This window comes from Meleagris gallopavo, chromosome 11, assembly GCF_905368555.1.
Source record: "Meleagris gallopavo chromosome 11, MGAL_WU_HG_1.1, whole genome shotgun sequence".
NCBI lineage: Eukaryota > Metazoa > Chordata > Aves > Galliformes > Phasianidae > Meleagris > Meleagris gallopavo.
The window spans coordinates 12,482,012-12,497,080 of record NC_139414.1 but is presented as its reverse complement, the minus strand read 5'-3'; the positions used below and the strand labels follow the sequence as shown (position 1 = coordinate 12,497,080).

Genomic DNA, 15,069 nt, shown 5'->3' with positions numbered 1-15,069 from the left:
TAGTTGAGGTGGGAATCTTGACAAGCCCTTGTAATCAGTTAAATAATAGGCAACGAGATACTTGGGACTCAAGGATATGTATACATCTGCACCTCGAAGATGGTGCACAAGGTTATAAAAACGCAGATAGCCCTGATGGGTCTTCTAATTCATCAAATGGAGTAAAAAGACTGTTAGCAACAGAAAAGCTGCATTGCTTGGATACATTTCAAAAATTCTTGGGTAGATAGGTTCTCCTGCTTCAGACACAGAACAAGAAGTAAGAATGAAGAATGGAATTAACAAAGAAAACTCAGAATTATGAGACTGTTAGGTCTTTGATGGGTTGTAAAAACAACATAAATTTCAGTGTCTCTTCTTCAACAGACTTGTGGAACTTAATTTCCTGGCTGTACTCCTGTAGAAACTTCAATTTTGTGCACTTTTAGGGAACAATACATTAGAGAAAAGCTATTTTTTATTAGACTCTTCTGAAGTTTGGAAATTCCTCAGACACTTCATAACTCGGTGCTTATAAGAACTTACTCCAGCTTTTGAAACTCCTCTACAAGGCTGGATTTCTGACTGGGAGACATTCTGGCAAAAACTGTTGCATTTAGCAGGAGCTGTCAGGAGAAAAAAAAAAAAGGAAAGGGATGTTTTAATAAGTTGATATAAGAGTCACAGGGATTTCAGTGATAATCTGGAATAGAAACTACCCAAAAGTCACATTTCCAAACAGCTGGTGCTAGATCCCAAGGCAAGTAAGACTGAGGATCAAAGATAAAGTGTATATTAATTTTGAAAAAATTGTGATTGCAATTAGGACATAAGTTCCAGTGTGTTGTCTGTAAGATGAACAAGTATGTAGCAGAAATGCTGAGTCAAGGCCTGAAGCAGTGATTGAGCACCTGGTGGGAAGGCAGGGCCAACCCAGTGGGGCTCAGGTGCATGCAATGTACCTGAGTGATGAAAAGGGGTAAAGCCAGGATGCACCCCTTCTCAGACCTCGTTTCAGGGCTGGCAGTGGAGGTAAGGGTTTCTTCTGGAGATCCCTACCTGCCTGAGACCTTTCAAAGGTAAGCAGCTCTTTTTTTTTTTTTTTTTTTCCTTTGTTTCTGCATCCACATCTGCTGCATTTGGACTCCTTCTTATTTGCTACTGCTAAAGACTTTGCCACCCCTCTATTATTGCTTTACTTTCCATACCTTATAGCATTACAGTGTATTACTAAGGAGAGATTTACTAGAAGAGAATTAATATGATTATCTTTTTCATAAAACAGATAAATCATTCCTAATCTCATGCTGTGTAATACCACATTTTCACCTGTTCTTCAAAGCATGAAAGAAGTAGGGCTGTGCAAGGACTGGTCTTATGGTCACAAATGCTTTAAGTCATGTTCTCACATGCTATGATACTGCTCTGCTCTCTCATGCTGGAAAAAAAAATCAGAGTTTTTTAGACCCTTCCACCACACAATTGCATCAGAGACTTGCCCAGCCCATGAGTATTTCAGTGTTAGAGTTTTTCCCAAAGAATTCCTGGTGCAGATCTCTTTAGCTAATTATATCAGGACAATCTGAATCTACTGACTGGAAAGCCTACTCCAACTAAATAATCCACATCTTACCTTTGGAAGCAAGTGGCTGAAATGCTGTGCTACAATTTGGTAAGATTTTCCACTCATGGCAAAATGGAACTGGCCTGATTCCACTGGCAACCTAATTCTTCCAGTCTGACTGTCATTGTCCTGGAAAGAAGAGGAAGAAGGGGAAAACCAAAAAAAAAAAAAAAAAAAAAAAAAAAAAAAAAAAAAAAAAAAAAAACAAAAACCCAGAATGAGTGCTGTTTCCAAACCATCAAAAACTTTTACAGACAAAGAAAAGGCACTTGTGAAGACCCTTGGAGACCTGGATTAGTCCATGTTTTAGTTTTGCATGTATGGGGAAGTACTAACTCTCTGCCTGTTCAAACAGGGTTTGTTCATTCAGTGCAGTTACACAGACTTTAAGTCTGCATATGGTTTGCTATCAAACTTACTGTGCAGGAAAGCATGCTTGAAAATGGCATCAGCTATGCATGAGGGCTATAGGCAAGTCTTTCATGGGTTACACTGTGACGCAATTCTCAAACCTAATCCAAGTAGTTAGCCAAAATATTATTCACAAGATAATATGTTAGGAAGGAAGCTATAGGACAGTACTTTGCATTATTACAAGCATTTCAACATTGTTTGTTTTCCTGATGCATTATTTATTTTACTCTCACCAGGTTTCCGTAATCTTCAGTTTTATTTTCTTCTAGTGGTTTCCATGTTACAGATGCTGGAAAAGATCCAGGTATTTTGTTTGCTTCCACAAGAATGACTGTGTTTGTTGGAGAAATCATTCCAGCGTTCTTTGCAACAGTTACAGCTGTCTGAATGTTATCACCTAGAAAGAATTGCAATTGTTATTTGCAGTGAGGAATTGTTTGTGGAGGAAACATTAACCCTTTCTTGAATTCCAAATTTTCAAATGTATACACAGGTGTTAATAAGATTGCAGTATCCATGCATAAGGAGGCTTTAGATAAAGATGAGAACTTTGCAGGTGAGATCTGGCCTAAGCTTGAAGAAACATAACTACAGAATGTGCTCCTAGTCTCTCTGTTTTGCACTGGGGGGGGAGGGGACGGGGTAATGCAGTGAGTATCACTGTTTCACAGTAATTGCCCTTAGATGGCTTTGATGGGAGTATGATATGGGAAGGCGTTTGATAAGGTGAAGGTTTGATAAGGTGAAGCCCAGGAAGATCTGTGATTTCCAGAAAAATGTGTTTAGATCACATTAAAACTGAGATTTATCCTTTCCAAACCCAAGTCATCTCTTCAAGGGAGGAAAAAAGTGATAAACAGGGATCTGTAGGCATGAATTAGTAGATATCACATGGCTCAGTGATTTGTTCTAGCATCACTGTTCCATTTTGGTTCATCATGATATGCTTTCATGCGTGTCGCCCGATAAACTTTGTAGAGAGAGTAAATGGGCTCACTGGAAAGCATCAGAGGGTTCTGGTACAAGTGGGACAGACTGTCAGGTATCTGACATAGCCTGGTGAAATTGTTAGAGACATAAGTCTGCATGGTTCAACTCAAGTGATTGTTACGGCGCAGGTGCTTCTTGGTCTGTAATTGTCTGAAGGACACAAATGCCTATGCCTTCTTACTAGTACTGGTGACAAAGCAGCAGACTGCTTGCTCACTCACACATGGCTGAATTCCATGTCTGCACTATCGGCTGTCAAAACAATCCATCCTATTCTGATACCTGTGACCATAACGCTCCTGATGTGGGCTGCACTGAGCTCTTCCAGGACAGGCTTTGTATCTCTCTTCAATCGATTCTCCATTATCAGCAGACCCAGGAATGTCAAATCAGATTCCACCTCCTCCCTTAAGTGAAGACCAGATGGAAAGATTTAATTCCTTTTTTTTTTTTCCCCTTACCTTGCTTTTACACTGTATTTGCTGATAGCCATTTGTTAGTGTTAATCATCCAATCCAATTCAAAGGATGTAAACAACTTGTTAGTTTTTAACAGTCTGAGACTTTCTGATTTTTGAGGTGCTATTTCAAGACCATCTGGGATTGCATTCCACCAGCAGCAAGAGATGTCAGTTGAATATGGGGGATCTTTAGTTTGTCTTCTCTCTTGTATTTTTGCCTTTTTCTGAAGAAGCAGTTCAGTACATAGGCAGCTTTCAGATCATGTTTGTTTAATTATTACCAAGGGGGGGGGGGGGGGGGGGGGAGAGGAAACACCATTTTAGAGCTATCTTCTCCACATACAAAAATCAAGCCTAAAGGATAAGTTGGATTGCTTTCTATTTGTGCACAGGGGTTCTCCAACTCTGTTTTTTCCTATTCTTTACACCTGTGCTACTGCCATTTTTACAGCTGAACACAAGCAGTTGAGTACCGAATTTGGTAAACAATGGAAACAATGGCATGAAATAGAGGTCCCCCAGGGAGCCAGGTTGATTCTGAAGAGTTTGAAAGCTTTTAATTTTTTTTTTCCAAACAATTTAGCCACTGTAGTAAGTAGGTGATGCCAAACACTTGCAAGGCAGTCAAAGTAACTACTCAGAGTATCTGAGTCGGGTGATGCTGAATAGTCACTGCTTGCAAAACACATTGTGTTTGACCTCCACTTGTCTTTTTTCTTTCCTGGCAGCGTACATTTCATCCAAATATAACTGCACACACAATTACAAAATCTGGGCCATATTGTATTGTTTGCCTGCTGGGTTGGATAGGTCTCTTATGATGCTTGTGACAAGAAGATAAACAACCATTTGCTCTTGGACTCCATGTCATTGAGCCCTCTCAGCAAAGTAAAAAAACTCTGTGAAAGAGCAAGTGAACTTCATCTGAATTAGGACCTGCTTATAGTAAGCAGAGAAACAACAAATGTGCAAAGTAATTGCAATTGTTTCACAAGTGATGTTTTAGTAGTATCACAGGCAAGAACAAGAGCGATTTTTCTAAGGGTCTATGGACTCGCGTGGGCATACTTTAGTGAGATTTGTGGGAAAACTAATTCCATGAGAATAGCAGAAGGGTTTTCTGGCTTTTCTAGAAATTGAAGAAAGCTAAAGCTATAATGCTAAAGAAGGCAAAGACCAAGATTACAGGAGAAAATATTCTGTTGACTTTCTCCGGGTTAGAGAATAGGTAGCGTAATGGGGGCCATCTGCTGCCTTTGCTTAACTGAGAAGCCAGGATAAAAAAAGAACTTAAAAAAACAAACAAACATATTTGACTGAAATCCTAGATAAATATGCATGGAGAGTGGCAGAACTTATGGGCTGAGGTAGGGGTGTACTAAGCTGCAGGTTGTGCTAGAGTTGAATCATATGTTAATCCATTGCTAAGAAACACAAAGATTATAGGTATGTGCTACAGGTACTGAGTAGCAATACCCACTCTACCCACTCTCAGACCCATATCCAGATTTAAACAGATTCTCTTTAGCCTGCATCTAGCAAGCCCGTCTATGCTACAGCCCTGATCTTGGTAAAGGCCTTGAGGTAATGATATAATGTGAGGCTTATGGCTGGATGTGGCTGATAAGAAGCTGTTTGTTGCTTACCTCGTTAGATCAGTAGATTGCTTTCCCAACTGTAGAGACTTATATGCCAGTCCAATCACCCTAAAGCCTTGTGCTGTGTAGAACAGAAGCTTACTTTCGAAGTTCGATGGGACTGTCCAAAAGAGGAAAAGACAGCTCATCATAGCATTTGGCTGTTTGTTTTATAGAAGTGGGATGGTCTTAGGAACCTTCTCTAAAGCATTTTAAGCATGAAGCATGGTCTTAGAGGAGATGTACGCTTAGAGTTCTAATAGGCCTTGGGCATTAAGGAGAGCTGCTACAATGAATTTTGTTCAATAAGAAAATCATTGCCAATCCTCTGCCAGTCTCACTGAGGATCTTAAACTATTCTGCATAGACTTACCTTCTTCTAGTGTATTGTAAAGGAGCTGTGCTTTTCCAGCTGTCCACTCAAGGTTTGAAGAGAAAATGTTTTCTGGTACATAGTGTGTAACTCAAATACTAATTCTATTAGAAACTGAATGCCTTGCACAATAATTGGTACTTCTGTCTGCAAGCAGCACTTCTTTGCTGAAAAGGGCTGCATGAAAAGTTAGCCTTAGACTGGAAGCAAAATCAACGCTTCAGGCTGAGATGAAAGTGCTTAGACTCAGAAATCTCATCAGGACCTTACACTACAATGCACTACCAAGCTCATTTATACCTATGCATTTCTAGGAAGCGTTTAAAATGTTGGTTACCTGTTTCTGCTCTGCATAACACAGCTACCATTTCTGGAGCACCTTTTGTGAAGACTTGTTTTTCCCCACCAATTTCCTGAGCAATGACAGACATTCTCTGCAAAGCTGAAGAAAATGGAAACTGGTGTAAAATGGTAATTCCTTCCACAGAGGCCTAGGAGAGAAGTAAAGGGATTAGATACTGCAGTGAAGATCTTAAGCTCAAGCCAAAGCAGTTGAGCCCCCTGAGCCATGCTGAGAAGATAACAATGTATAATGCACTGATTTTTTTTCTTCATAGTGGGGCAGAACAGACTCATGAGATTTGTACAGCGATGTTTCATTCAAGCAACGTGAAGAGTTCTCAGACAGTTTCAGCAGGCTATTTGATACAATTTACTGAAAGGAACAAAAAGGAACTCGCCAGTCCTATTTGTTTAACAAGACTGCTACATTTTGTACTAGTCTGTTTTTCGTTTGCAAGACATTTGAAAGCTTTCACACCAGCAGAGATCTGACATCAGCTTCTGGAGTCACCTGCAGCCCCAAGCACTCTAGAGGTGATCACCACTTGGCTGATCCAGAACTGAATCTGGAGCCACCAGGGGAGGTCCTGTTTCTGTTGCGAGCAGTAAGCTCCCTCTGGCAACTATTTTTCATCACAAAGAGTGTGATGCATGCAATCCAAGTGAGAACAAGTGTGGAAGAGTTGCCTTGGACTAGAACAATCAAACATTTCTCTACTTAGAGGTAACTCTCACACTAACAGTTTAACAGATGTGAATCTTGCAGATAGCTTACACGGTTGGCTTTAGGTCCAGGTCTAACAACTGTGGCATGTGTAGATCCTTGACCTTCAGTCTGGTGTCCGCTGGAATCATCTATCACCTGCATATTGAAAGACAAAAGTCTTTTAGTTTACAACATCAGTATAGCTGAAAGAAACCTCAGTGGATCACTTAGAGCGTTTTCTTCCCTCAAAATGAGGTATCTTATTCATTCTTGACCTCACACTAAGAAACTCTGGTAGTGGAGAACTCATTGCTTCTTTGGCAAACAAATTCAGTTGTTCATCAGCTTCATGAAGATATTGCTGTACTCTTGCATAGTAAATAGGTTGTGTTATCTTCCAGACTAATCCTTTGTCCATCACAGTACATTCAAATGCACAAAAACCCTTTTTCATAACTATAGTCTCAGTGGAAATCTAATAAGTTTTTTAATATAGGAAGCATCACTTTCTACTCTTGAAGTCTTCCACAAGTCAGCTGTTTTTTAATCATCACAATGTGACTGAGAATAAGAATATTTTATGGTGTCAAAGGGCATGCAATTATTCTTCTTTCAGGTAATTTTTTCTGCCTAAGGCTGAAGCGGTGAATTGATGCCCCAGGGGAAAAAAAATACTTTCTCACTCCTGTCATTATTGGATTTTTTTTTTCCTTGAAACTTGACTATTTTATGTATTTTGCAGATACAAAACAGACAGGACTTAAGTATGGATGTTGTCACCCACATAACTAGCTAACCTGGCCCTGAATCTTGTCTTGTACCAGCAACAGCTTGTGGCTGTATCTTTCACTGGGTAACTACTGGTTCTCGTTCTCTTACCTATCTCAGAACTGCAGTCTCTCACTTTTTCATAAATGCTCAATTTTCCTCAATTAACTAGGGCCATTGGCAACATCTGTACATAATGGGACATCAAGGGAATAAAAGCAGAGTGCTTTGAGATTTACTAGTTTTGTTCTGTTCTCATTACTCTGCAAGTGTAGTAGTATTTCCCACCTGTGAGGCCTTCTGTCATCCTTAGGCTTGAAATCCCATGCCCATATGAAACATCTCCAGAACGACAAAGCTCTACTAAACACTGAAGTTTTGTATCCAGTTCAAAGTGGCAGAAATAATTACATGCCAGTCCACATCTGTATACAAGTCATAGCTAGGACTTCTTGCCATCTGGCAGCAGCCACGGTCAGAGTTGATACCTCAGTAGGGTTTGTATAATATCCACCGCTCAGTCAAATGATCTAAATACTCGATATACTCCAGTCTGAAAGCTTTGGACAAAAAGAGCATTTCTCTAAAAGCCAAAGAATGTGATATCCCTTCTGGCTGCTTTACTTATGTTTAGACAGTGACTGTTCGCATGGAAGGCTTTGGGATGTTTCTCCTTTGCAAGAAAATATCAAAACTCTATATCATTATTTGCATAACAACAGATCACAGTTTACCCAGTTAGTTGCCTCAAACATTTTCACATCCAGTGGGTCTCCTTGGATCTTGCCCTCCAGAACAATTAACGAATGACAAACCACCATTGTGCTGAACACTGGGCCCCAAGGCAGGCTGTGGTCTGCAGGGAACCTGTGAACATCCTGAAAGCTAACATAAAAGAAACTATAAAAATGATTATCAGAAAACACCAAACACGTGTGTCTAACAGAAAAAGATGTCATAAGTTAATAGGATGAGAGGAAGTGTCAGGAAAGGTTCAGGTTAGATGTTAGGAAAAAAATTCTCCCGGAGAGTGGTGATGAATTGGCAGAGGCTGCCAAGAGAGGTGGTGGAGTCAGCATTCCTGGAGGTGTTCAAGAAATGTGGAGGTATGGTACTGAGAAACATGGGTTAGAGGGCAAAGTTTCTTGTGGGTGGATGGTTGGGCTAGATGATCTTAGAGGTCTTTTCCAAACTTTATGATTCTATGTAAGGACACTGTTAAAGTGATTTTTAAAGTCCCATCCTGTGGCCAGGCATCATCGAGCATGTTTCTGTAGATTTGTCCTCTCCCAGGAGTTATTTCTTGTGCACACCCCTGGATGGAATACGCATACTCAGAATAAGTATATTCTATCTATTTAATAGTCCATTGGGATATACATCAGATTATTGTGAAATATGTTACTTGGGGATTGTGCAATGATTCAAACTGTGAGGCTGATACAAGCCTGGACATCTTTGTGCATTCACATTTCTGGAAATGTAAATAGGCAGAAATACTGGTACTGTAGGAACAGCAGTCTCATGAGTTACAGTAATTTCCTGGGCGCTCCTGCTACTCTGAAATCTAACCTAGCACGTCTACTGCAGAATTCCCTGGCTGTATGTGCACAGGACCTGGAATGAGACAACCAACTCATTTTCCAGACAATACAGAAATACCAATAGATATCTAAACAAGAGGATCTTTTCATTGTTTTTGACATGAACATGTCTTTCAGATGTTTGAATGTCGTGGAGGAGTGGCTGGTCACTATCCCACAAATTTAAATTCCATTTTTCATCAAGCCTTACCAGTTTCCTTCAGAGGGCAGCAAGCCCCAGAGATCCAGGCCATCTTCTGTTAAGGTGCCAGTCTACATTAGAATATATGTTTAAATTAACTTTGCACATTAGATTTACATGAGAAATAAAAAGTAAGACATATTTCAAGAAGCTGCTCTTTAGAAACTGTCAGTACAGTGCAGAGAAAAAGTACTACCAGAATACTTCCTAGGTTCAAAATAAAAAGAAAATAGCAACATACAACAATGTACATTCAGACAAACATAAGGATGAAAGACTGGTCCGTGTGTTTCTAAAATACAATGGAAATTGCTTGGCCAAATTCTCCCACCCCTAGCATTGCTCCCATTGCAAGTGCAGGAGTGATCAATACAGAGGAGTTACTTTGTCAAAGCAGATGAGGTTCAGCTGTCCACACATATTGATTCTTTGTGGGCTGATGCAGAAGATGCCCTTTTTCTTCAGCCTCCTCTGGGTGTAAATGATTCCTGTTGTCAAGGCAGCTGGTAGGGCTGGGGGGACAGCAATAGTGATAACGTCCAAAGCTTTCTTCACTACTTCTCCAGCCTCCTCCTGATGTAAAACCAAAGGCAGTTATCAGCAAGATGCTGTGATGCTTGGCTTATCTGAGAATAGCCCTCTTTATTTCTCTTTCTCTGCACTGTAGATGCTTCATGCTGTTGTTTTTTACCTGTGGTATGTTACATATTCATGTCCCTAAAAAATGAATTGCTTTGATTTAACCAAAGGGCCTAAGGCTACACCACTGCTAAAGAGCCTGCAAAGCACATGAATGAGCTAAAACATGCCAGGATAGGTTATTACACCTTCAGTTGAGCCTAGCTCACTATCACAAAGCACAAAAGAATCTGCCATTGCCATGGGCATTCATCCAACTACCTATAGACGTAGCTCTGGGCTTCATATTAGGGTGACAGATTAGATGTATGGGAAAATGCTTAAACAGGACTGCTTTTATGTGTAGGGAAATACATAGAAATAAAAGTTACATTTCTAAAAGTAATCTCTAATTAGAAAGTTAAGAGGTTGGTGTAAAGATGGCTACAGGTACACTGAATGTTGACATTCTTATTCTTGGCAGTCATTATCACTACTGAAGGATTGAATGCATTTCAAATTGGGGTCCCAGGACAGAGGCACTGCAAACTAAAGCCAATCTGCAGTTCGGATGGATCTGAAAGCTCACTAGAGTTCTGTTATAACCACTTCTAAGCCTGGTTTGGGCTTTGACCAATAAACCATGCTGGTTTTGACACAATGAATTTTCATCAGTTTTTCATTCTCCCTTCGACATTATTTCAGACCACAGAAAGTTCCATTCTGATACCATTTTCAGTTACCATGATAACATCAGCATGCATTTCACATATTACAAAGAGGGAGGAGGATTGTTCAGGAAGGAAAAAAAAAAAAAAAAAAGAAACTTGGCAAAGCAGATTCCACAGAGCAAATTCATGCCTAATAAACCTAACGAACTCTGGTAAAAATAAGTGGAGATGTGGGTGAGTGACTCAACTGCTACTTGGCTTTTCAAAAGTTATTTCCCAAAAGCTATACTTACTTAGCAATAACGAAGTGAAGGTTCCCCCCACCACACAAATAACTATATAAAAATATGACAAAAGGGGCAGAAGAAAACAGGGAGTTTTTTATAGTGTCAGTAAAATTTGGGAATCTGTGTCTGTACCTGTACTGTTCAGGGCTCTGTGAGAAGCAGAAGGGAGAAAAGTGGCTGAAGGGGTGTGCGATTATCTGTAAAGTGCTCACACCAGATATGCTAGGAACTCTGGGGAAATGAAAATGGGGACACAGTGGGTTTTGACACCTTAGAATTGAATATCTAAGAGTTTATGGTGTCACAAATATAATTTCATTGCAAAATGGCCACATCTACTAAGGCAAAGAGGATTTTAAAATCATACTTTTTGTATGAAAGTGTATAGGAAACCACTGAAGTCTCAAGACTCTTGAAGCTGAGTATGACTATTTCTCTTGCATTTAGTAACTCACCCCATTAAGTGCAAATACACACACAGTGTAGATCATTCCAATGGTCGCAAATGCTATGAGGCACATCAGGAACCGGAGAGCATCTCTGTACAACTTGAAGTTCACTGGTTTAGGGTAGAGAATGGACCTCACCAGATCTCCTTTGGTTGTATTGAAACCTGAAAAGATAAATCAAGATTGTTACATGGGGAAGTCATTTCCAAAAGTTCTCTAAGAAAAAATAGAAGGCTTTGAAATAGAATTCAAAGAACTTATGAAAGAAGGCCAAGATCTTTCATTTTACAGTATGTGAGCTGATATACGGAATATAAAAAAAAATTGTTTTAAGCAGGATTTTTTCAAGATCTCAAAGCAAAGACAAATTCTTCTTTGTAATCATATGCTACTGGGCTTTTTAAGAGGTGTGCCAAGCAAACTGAAACAATTCATAATAGTTTAATACAGATAGGGATGTTGATTGTGAACTTTGATTAATTCCTCTAGTGTAAGGTGCACCAGAGAAATTTAATTCAGACTCTGGAGACCTCTAAATCATGTTGCAATAAGAAAAAGCACGAAAGGAAAAGCGAACTGATGTGCTGACTGACCAGTCTGCAGCACTACGGCTTTCACTACTCCTCTGTCGTCTCCCTTGGTCTGTATGACCTCTGTTCCACAGAAGAGGATGTGTTTTTTGTAATCCTCTGCACAGTGCATTTTCCAGGGCTTCAGGTTATCAGCTTGGGGTAACTGGGTCTTTGTTACTGGAATACTTTCTCCTAGGAAAGATGAACTCAGATGAGGAAAACTGCAGTATGCCCTATGCCTTAAAATTAGCCTGCTGACAGTAAAGTATCTAGACAGAAAGTAAATGTACTTCTTAGAGAAACCAGTGTAGAGAGACATTAAATTTATATCGTCACATCTTCAAAATGAATAGGAGTTTGAGCCTAGCAGAAAAGAACAGACTCTGCCAGAGAAAAACTCCCCTTTGCACTGGTACAGCAGCTTCTTGCACAACAGCTCTTGTATGTCTGAGAACTGAAAACAGTCCAAGGACTCTGAGCCATAGCAGTAGATACAGAAACATGAACAGGGACTTTAAGTGGTATTGTATGACTCCAATTGATAGCCACAAGCTGTTCACATAGCTTGAACTGTGTGTGCAGGTCATTACACTATTACCTCAGGCAGATTGAATGTGGCATTACCTGATTCATGCTTGAGAGCCAATAAATATCCTGTGTATGTCAGAGCAGGTACACTCAGGTAAAGCAGCAGAAATACTTTCACTGAATATCTGGTCGCTGAGGCTATCTAAATGAAAGGAGCTTCTGGAATTTCTCATTTACATGAGATTTTAGAATGGTTGATTTGGGTTCAGTTCAGACTTAGACCAAATTTAAAGACAGAAACAGAAATATGAACATCTGCTCCAAAGATCCTTTTTCTACAATGAACTCACCCACTTGGTGTCCCCCCCACTACTATCACATGAAAATGGGATTAATTGAATGTAGAGCTGAACAAACACTTCAGCTGGTTAGAGACATTGCAGCAATTATGATGAAATATTCAGTGAATGAGAAAAATCCCTACAGACTGAGTGGACTCTGTGCTCTGTGTGAGAACAGCTTTGTTCCATAACTACTGTTTCTTCGCCTGTCGCACTCACTGCACTACCCTTTCTAGTTAGAGGATCGCTTCCTAAATGTTGCACCCCAGAAAGAAAAAAAATGAACTGCTCTTCCCAATAAGTAGCTTCACATCAGGTACTTACTAAACTGGGGCTAGCTACTATTCTGTCCTTTTTATAGCAAACATTCCAAAGAATGCCCCTCTAGGCTAACTATGAACTATCCCACAGTGAGGATGATTGACATATGATTATGTTGTATGTCCTGTGCCACTTGTTGAAACACCGTGATGATGTTTTAATAGCGAATCTGGAAGGAACAAGTTGTACCTGTCAGCATGCTTTCATTTACAATGCACTGCCCACTGATCAAGATGGCATCACAAGGCAAGAGGGCTTTGCCCTCCTTCAAAACCATCGTGTCTCCAGGAACAAGATGATGTGATTCCAGCTCTTGGAAACCTGTAGGTGACATACAATTAAATCTTTGTGCTTCACATACAAGGAAGCTGAATATATCATTACTTCTTTATAAAAGCTGATAAAAAAAGGAGTGCAAGTAGGACCTAAGAATACAATATCCCTTATCAAGAAAATTCTAGGTATCAGTTCAAATTGCAGAATACCTTATCTCAGCTAACAATTATTGCTCCAGTGTACTGACCTGACTGAAGAAGTTTAGATCTACGTTTCTTAGTTTGACTCCCTTTTTTTGAATTCTACAAATACCATAACAATGAACAGACTTTGAAAGCAACAATTATGTGGACTTATAACCATTAAATGCTTATGTGGTTGGCTTCACGAGCACTACTTTAAGAAAAATGATATTGTTTTTCTTGGTAATTTTTTTTTTTTTTTAAAACTGTGTTCATACAACCACGAATATGATTGATGTGCCACAACATACTTCTGGGTGAAACTAAACCAATCTGCAAATGGTAGTTAAAAAAGCTTAGAGACAATAGAGGGAACAGTTCTGGAAGGAATTTGAGAATTTGATGCTATACATTCTCAGATTCAATGTAAGTAGCTTCAGAAATGAAATGCGTTAAGGAAAGAAGTATACACAAGTTACCTTCCTTATTTCTGCAGACAGTGACCATGATGTTGTTATGAGACTCAACCAGTCTTTGCAGTTTAACCGATTGCTATAAATTAAAGGCGAACATAGAAAAGTATTACATCTTATGAAATGCAACTCATCCACTAACTATTCCCTTCTGTTATTTGTGGTTATGAGAGCCTTCATAAACTGGGGTCTGTCCCTGCCAGGAACTGTACAATCATACAGAAAAAAGAAGCTCCCCACCTTAATTGTGGAGACGATGCAACAAAAGGTTACAAAGCAAAGCACTGGAATGGGGAAGGAAGGATGTGGTTAAAGTACCACACGGAGCTTATTATGACTAGGAGGCCAAGCCACTGCACCTGCTAAACCTTTGAGTAACTCTCAGAGCCCGGTACATGTGCTTGTTGCAACATCCTGGGCTTTCCTAGGTATTAGAAATAAGACCTCCTTGTGGAGAAAGGTGGGATGTCTCACCTACCTGCCTAAGATCATGTACAGTCAGAGAAATTGAGAGGAGAGACATAATTATGATGGCAGCAGCATACTCCATGTAATCTTCAGCAAACCACAGACACACACTGAACAACTGGAATACGTAAAAAGGATTTAAGACCTGTTTGGAGAGAAAGCATTACTCAAGAGTTGGCCATATCTAAATGGCTCCAGTATTCCCAGGCAGCACATCTTGTTAGAAATTGGTTGAAATAAAAGCTATGGAGTTAATTGTTATCTCTCCCCACAATCTTTCTGATTTTGTGAGCAGTGGCCCAGCCTAATCAGTCTGGCCCATTCCCATGGAACAAAAGTGCCAAATAATCAGGGACAATAAGGATGTTATTTGCCATGTGAATGGCTCAATCCAATCAACCCAATCTTTGTTTTGCTTTGTTCTTTACAAGAAGCTGAGATCAGGCTGTGAAATGAGCAGGGTGCTTGCACACTGTGAGTAATACATCACCACAAACACTCTGCTTAGGCCATGCATGTATCCAGTTGTAGTCAAAAAAGGATATTGGCACTTTACATGTTGCTGTGTAGCTATAGGCATATGCCAGCTACTGCTGTTCATGTCATCTCTGCTGAGTCAGAGACAGCCTTTGCCTGGAAGATTTGATTTCCAAGGAAGCTTGTAAACATTCACTGACCCTTATAAGGCCAACAGAACGAGCTCCCAGGACACAGACACAAACAGTAAGCAGCTACACAAGTGTGGGAGTGGTGCACACAGAACAATGGAGAAGTGAATTTATGATTATATCACGAATAGGATTTG

General features: G+C 39.9%; 1 protein-coding gene across 6 annotated transcripts in view; it reads right to left on the bottom strand.

The window, feature by feature from the left end:
- LOC100546606 (putative cation-transporting ATPase 13A4) overlaps positions 1-15,069 on the bottom strand; it is a 33,311-nt gene that overhangs the window by 8,091 nt on the left and 10,151 nt on the right. For 5 of the 6 annotated variants that reach the window (XM_085233080.1, XM_085233075.1, XM_085233076.1 and 2 more), the window contains exons 7-21: positions 14,275-14,409; positions 13,803-13,875; positions 13,055-13,186; positions 11,697-11,867; positions 11,110-11,267; positions 9,463-9,651; positions 9,088-9,149; positions 8,028-8,178; positions 6,595-6,681; positions 5,815-5,968; positions 5,114-5,225; positions 3,290-3,414; positions 2,251-2,414; positions 1,613-1,732; positions 526-605 (exon numbers count right to left, since the gene is read on the bottom strand). In XM_085233080.1, the coding sequence (XP_085089206.1) occupies positions 526-605; positions 1,613-1,732; positions 2,251-2,414; positions 3,290-3,414; positions 5,114-5,225; positions 5,815-5,968; positions 6,595-6,681; positions 8,028-8,178; positions 9,088-9,149; positions 9,463-9,651; positions 11,110-11,267; positions 11,697-11,867; positions 13,055-13,186; positions 13,803-13,875; positions 14,275-14,409 (1,913 nt within the window). The remainder of the gene's footprint in view (positions 1-525; positions 606-1,612; positions 1,733-2,250; positions 2,415-3,289; positions 3,415-5,113; positions 5,226-5,814; positions 5,969-6,594; positions 6,682-8,027; positions 8,179-9,087; positions 9,150-9,462; positions 9,652-11,109; positions 11,268-11,696; positions 11,868-13,054; positions 13,187-13,802; positions 13,876-14,274; positions 14,410-15,069) is intronic. The other variant, XM_085233077.1, reaches the window with a different exon arrangement.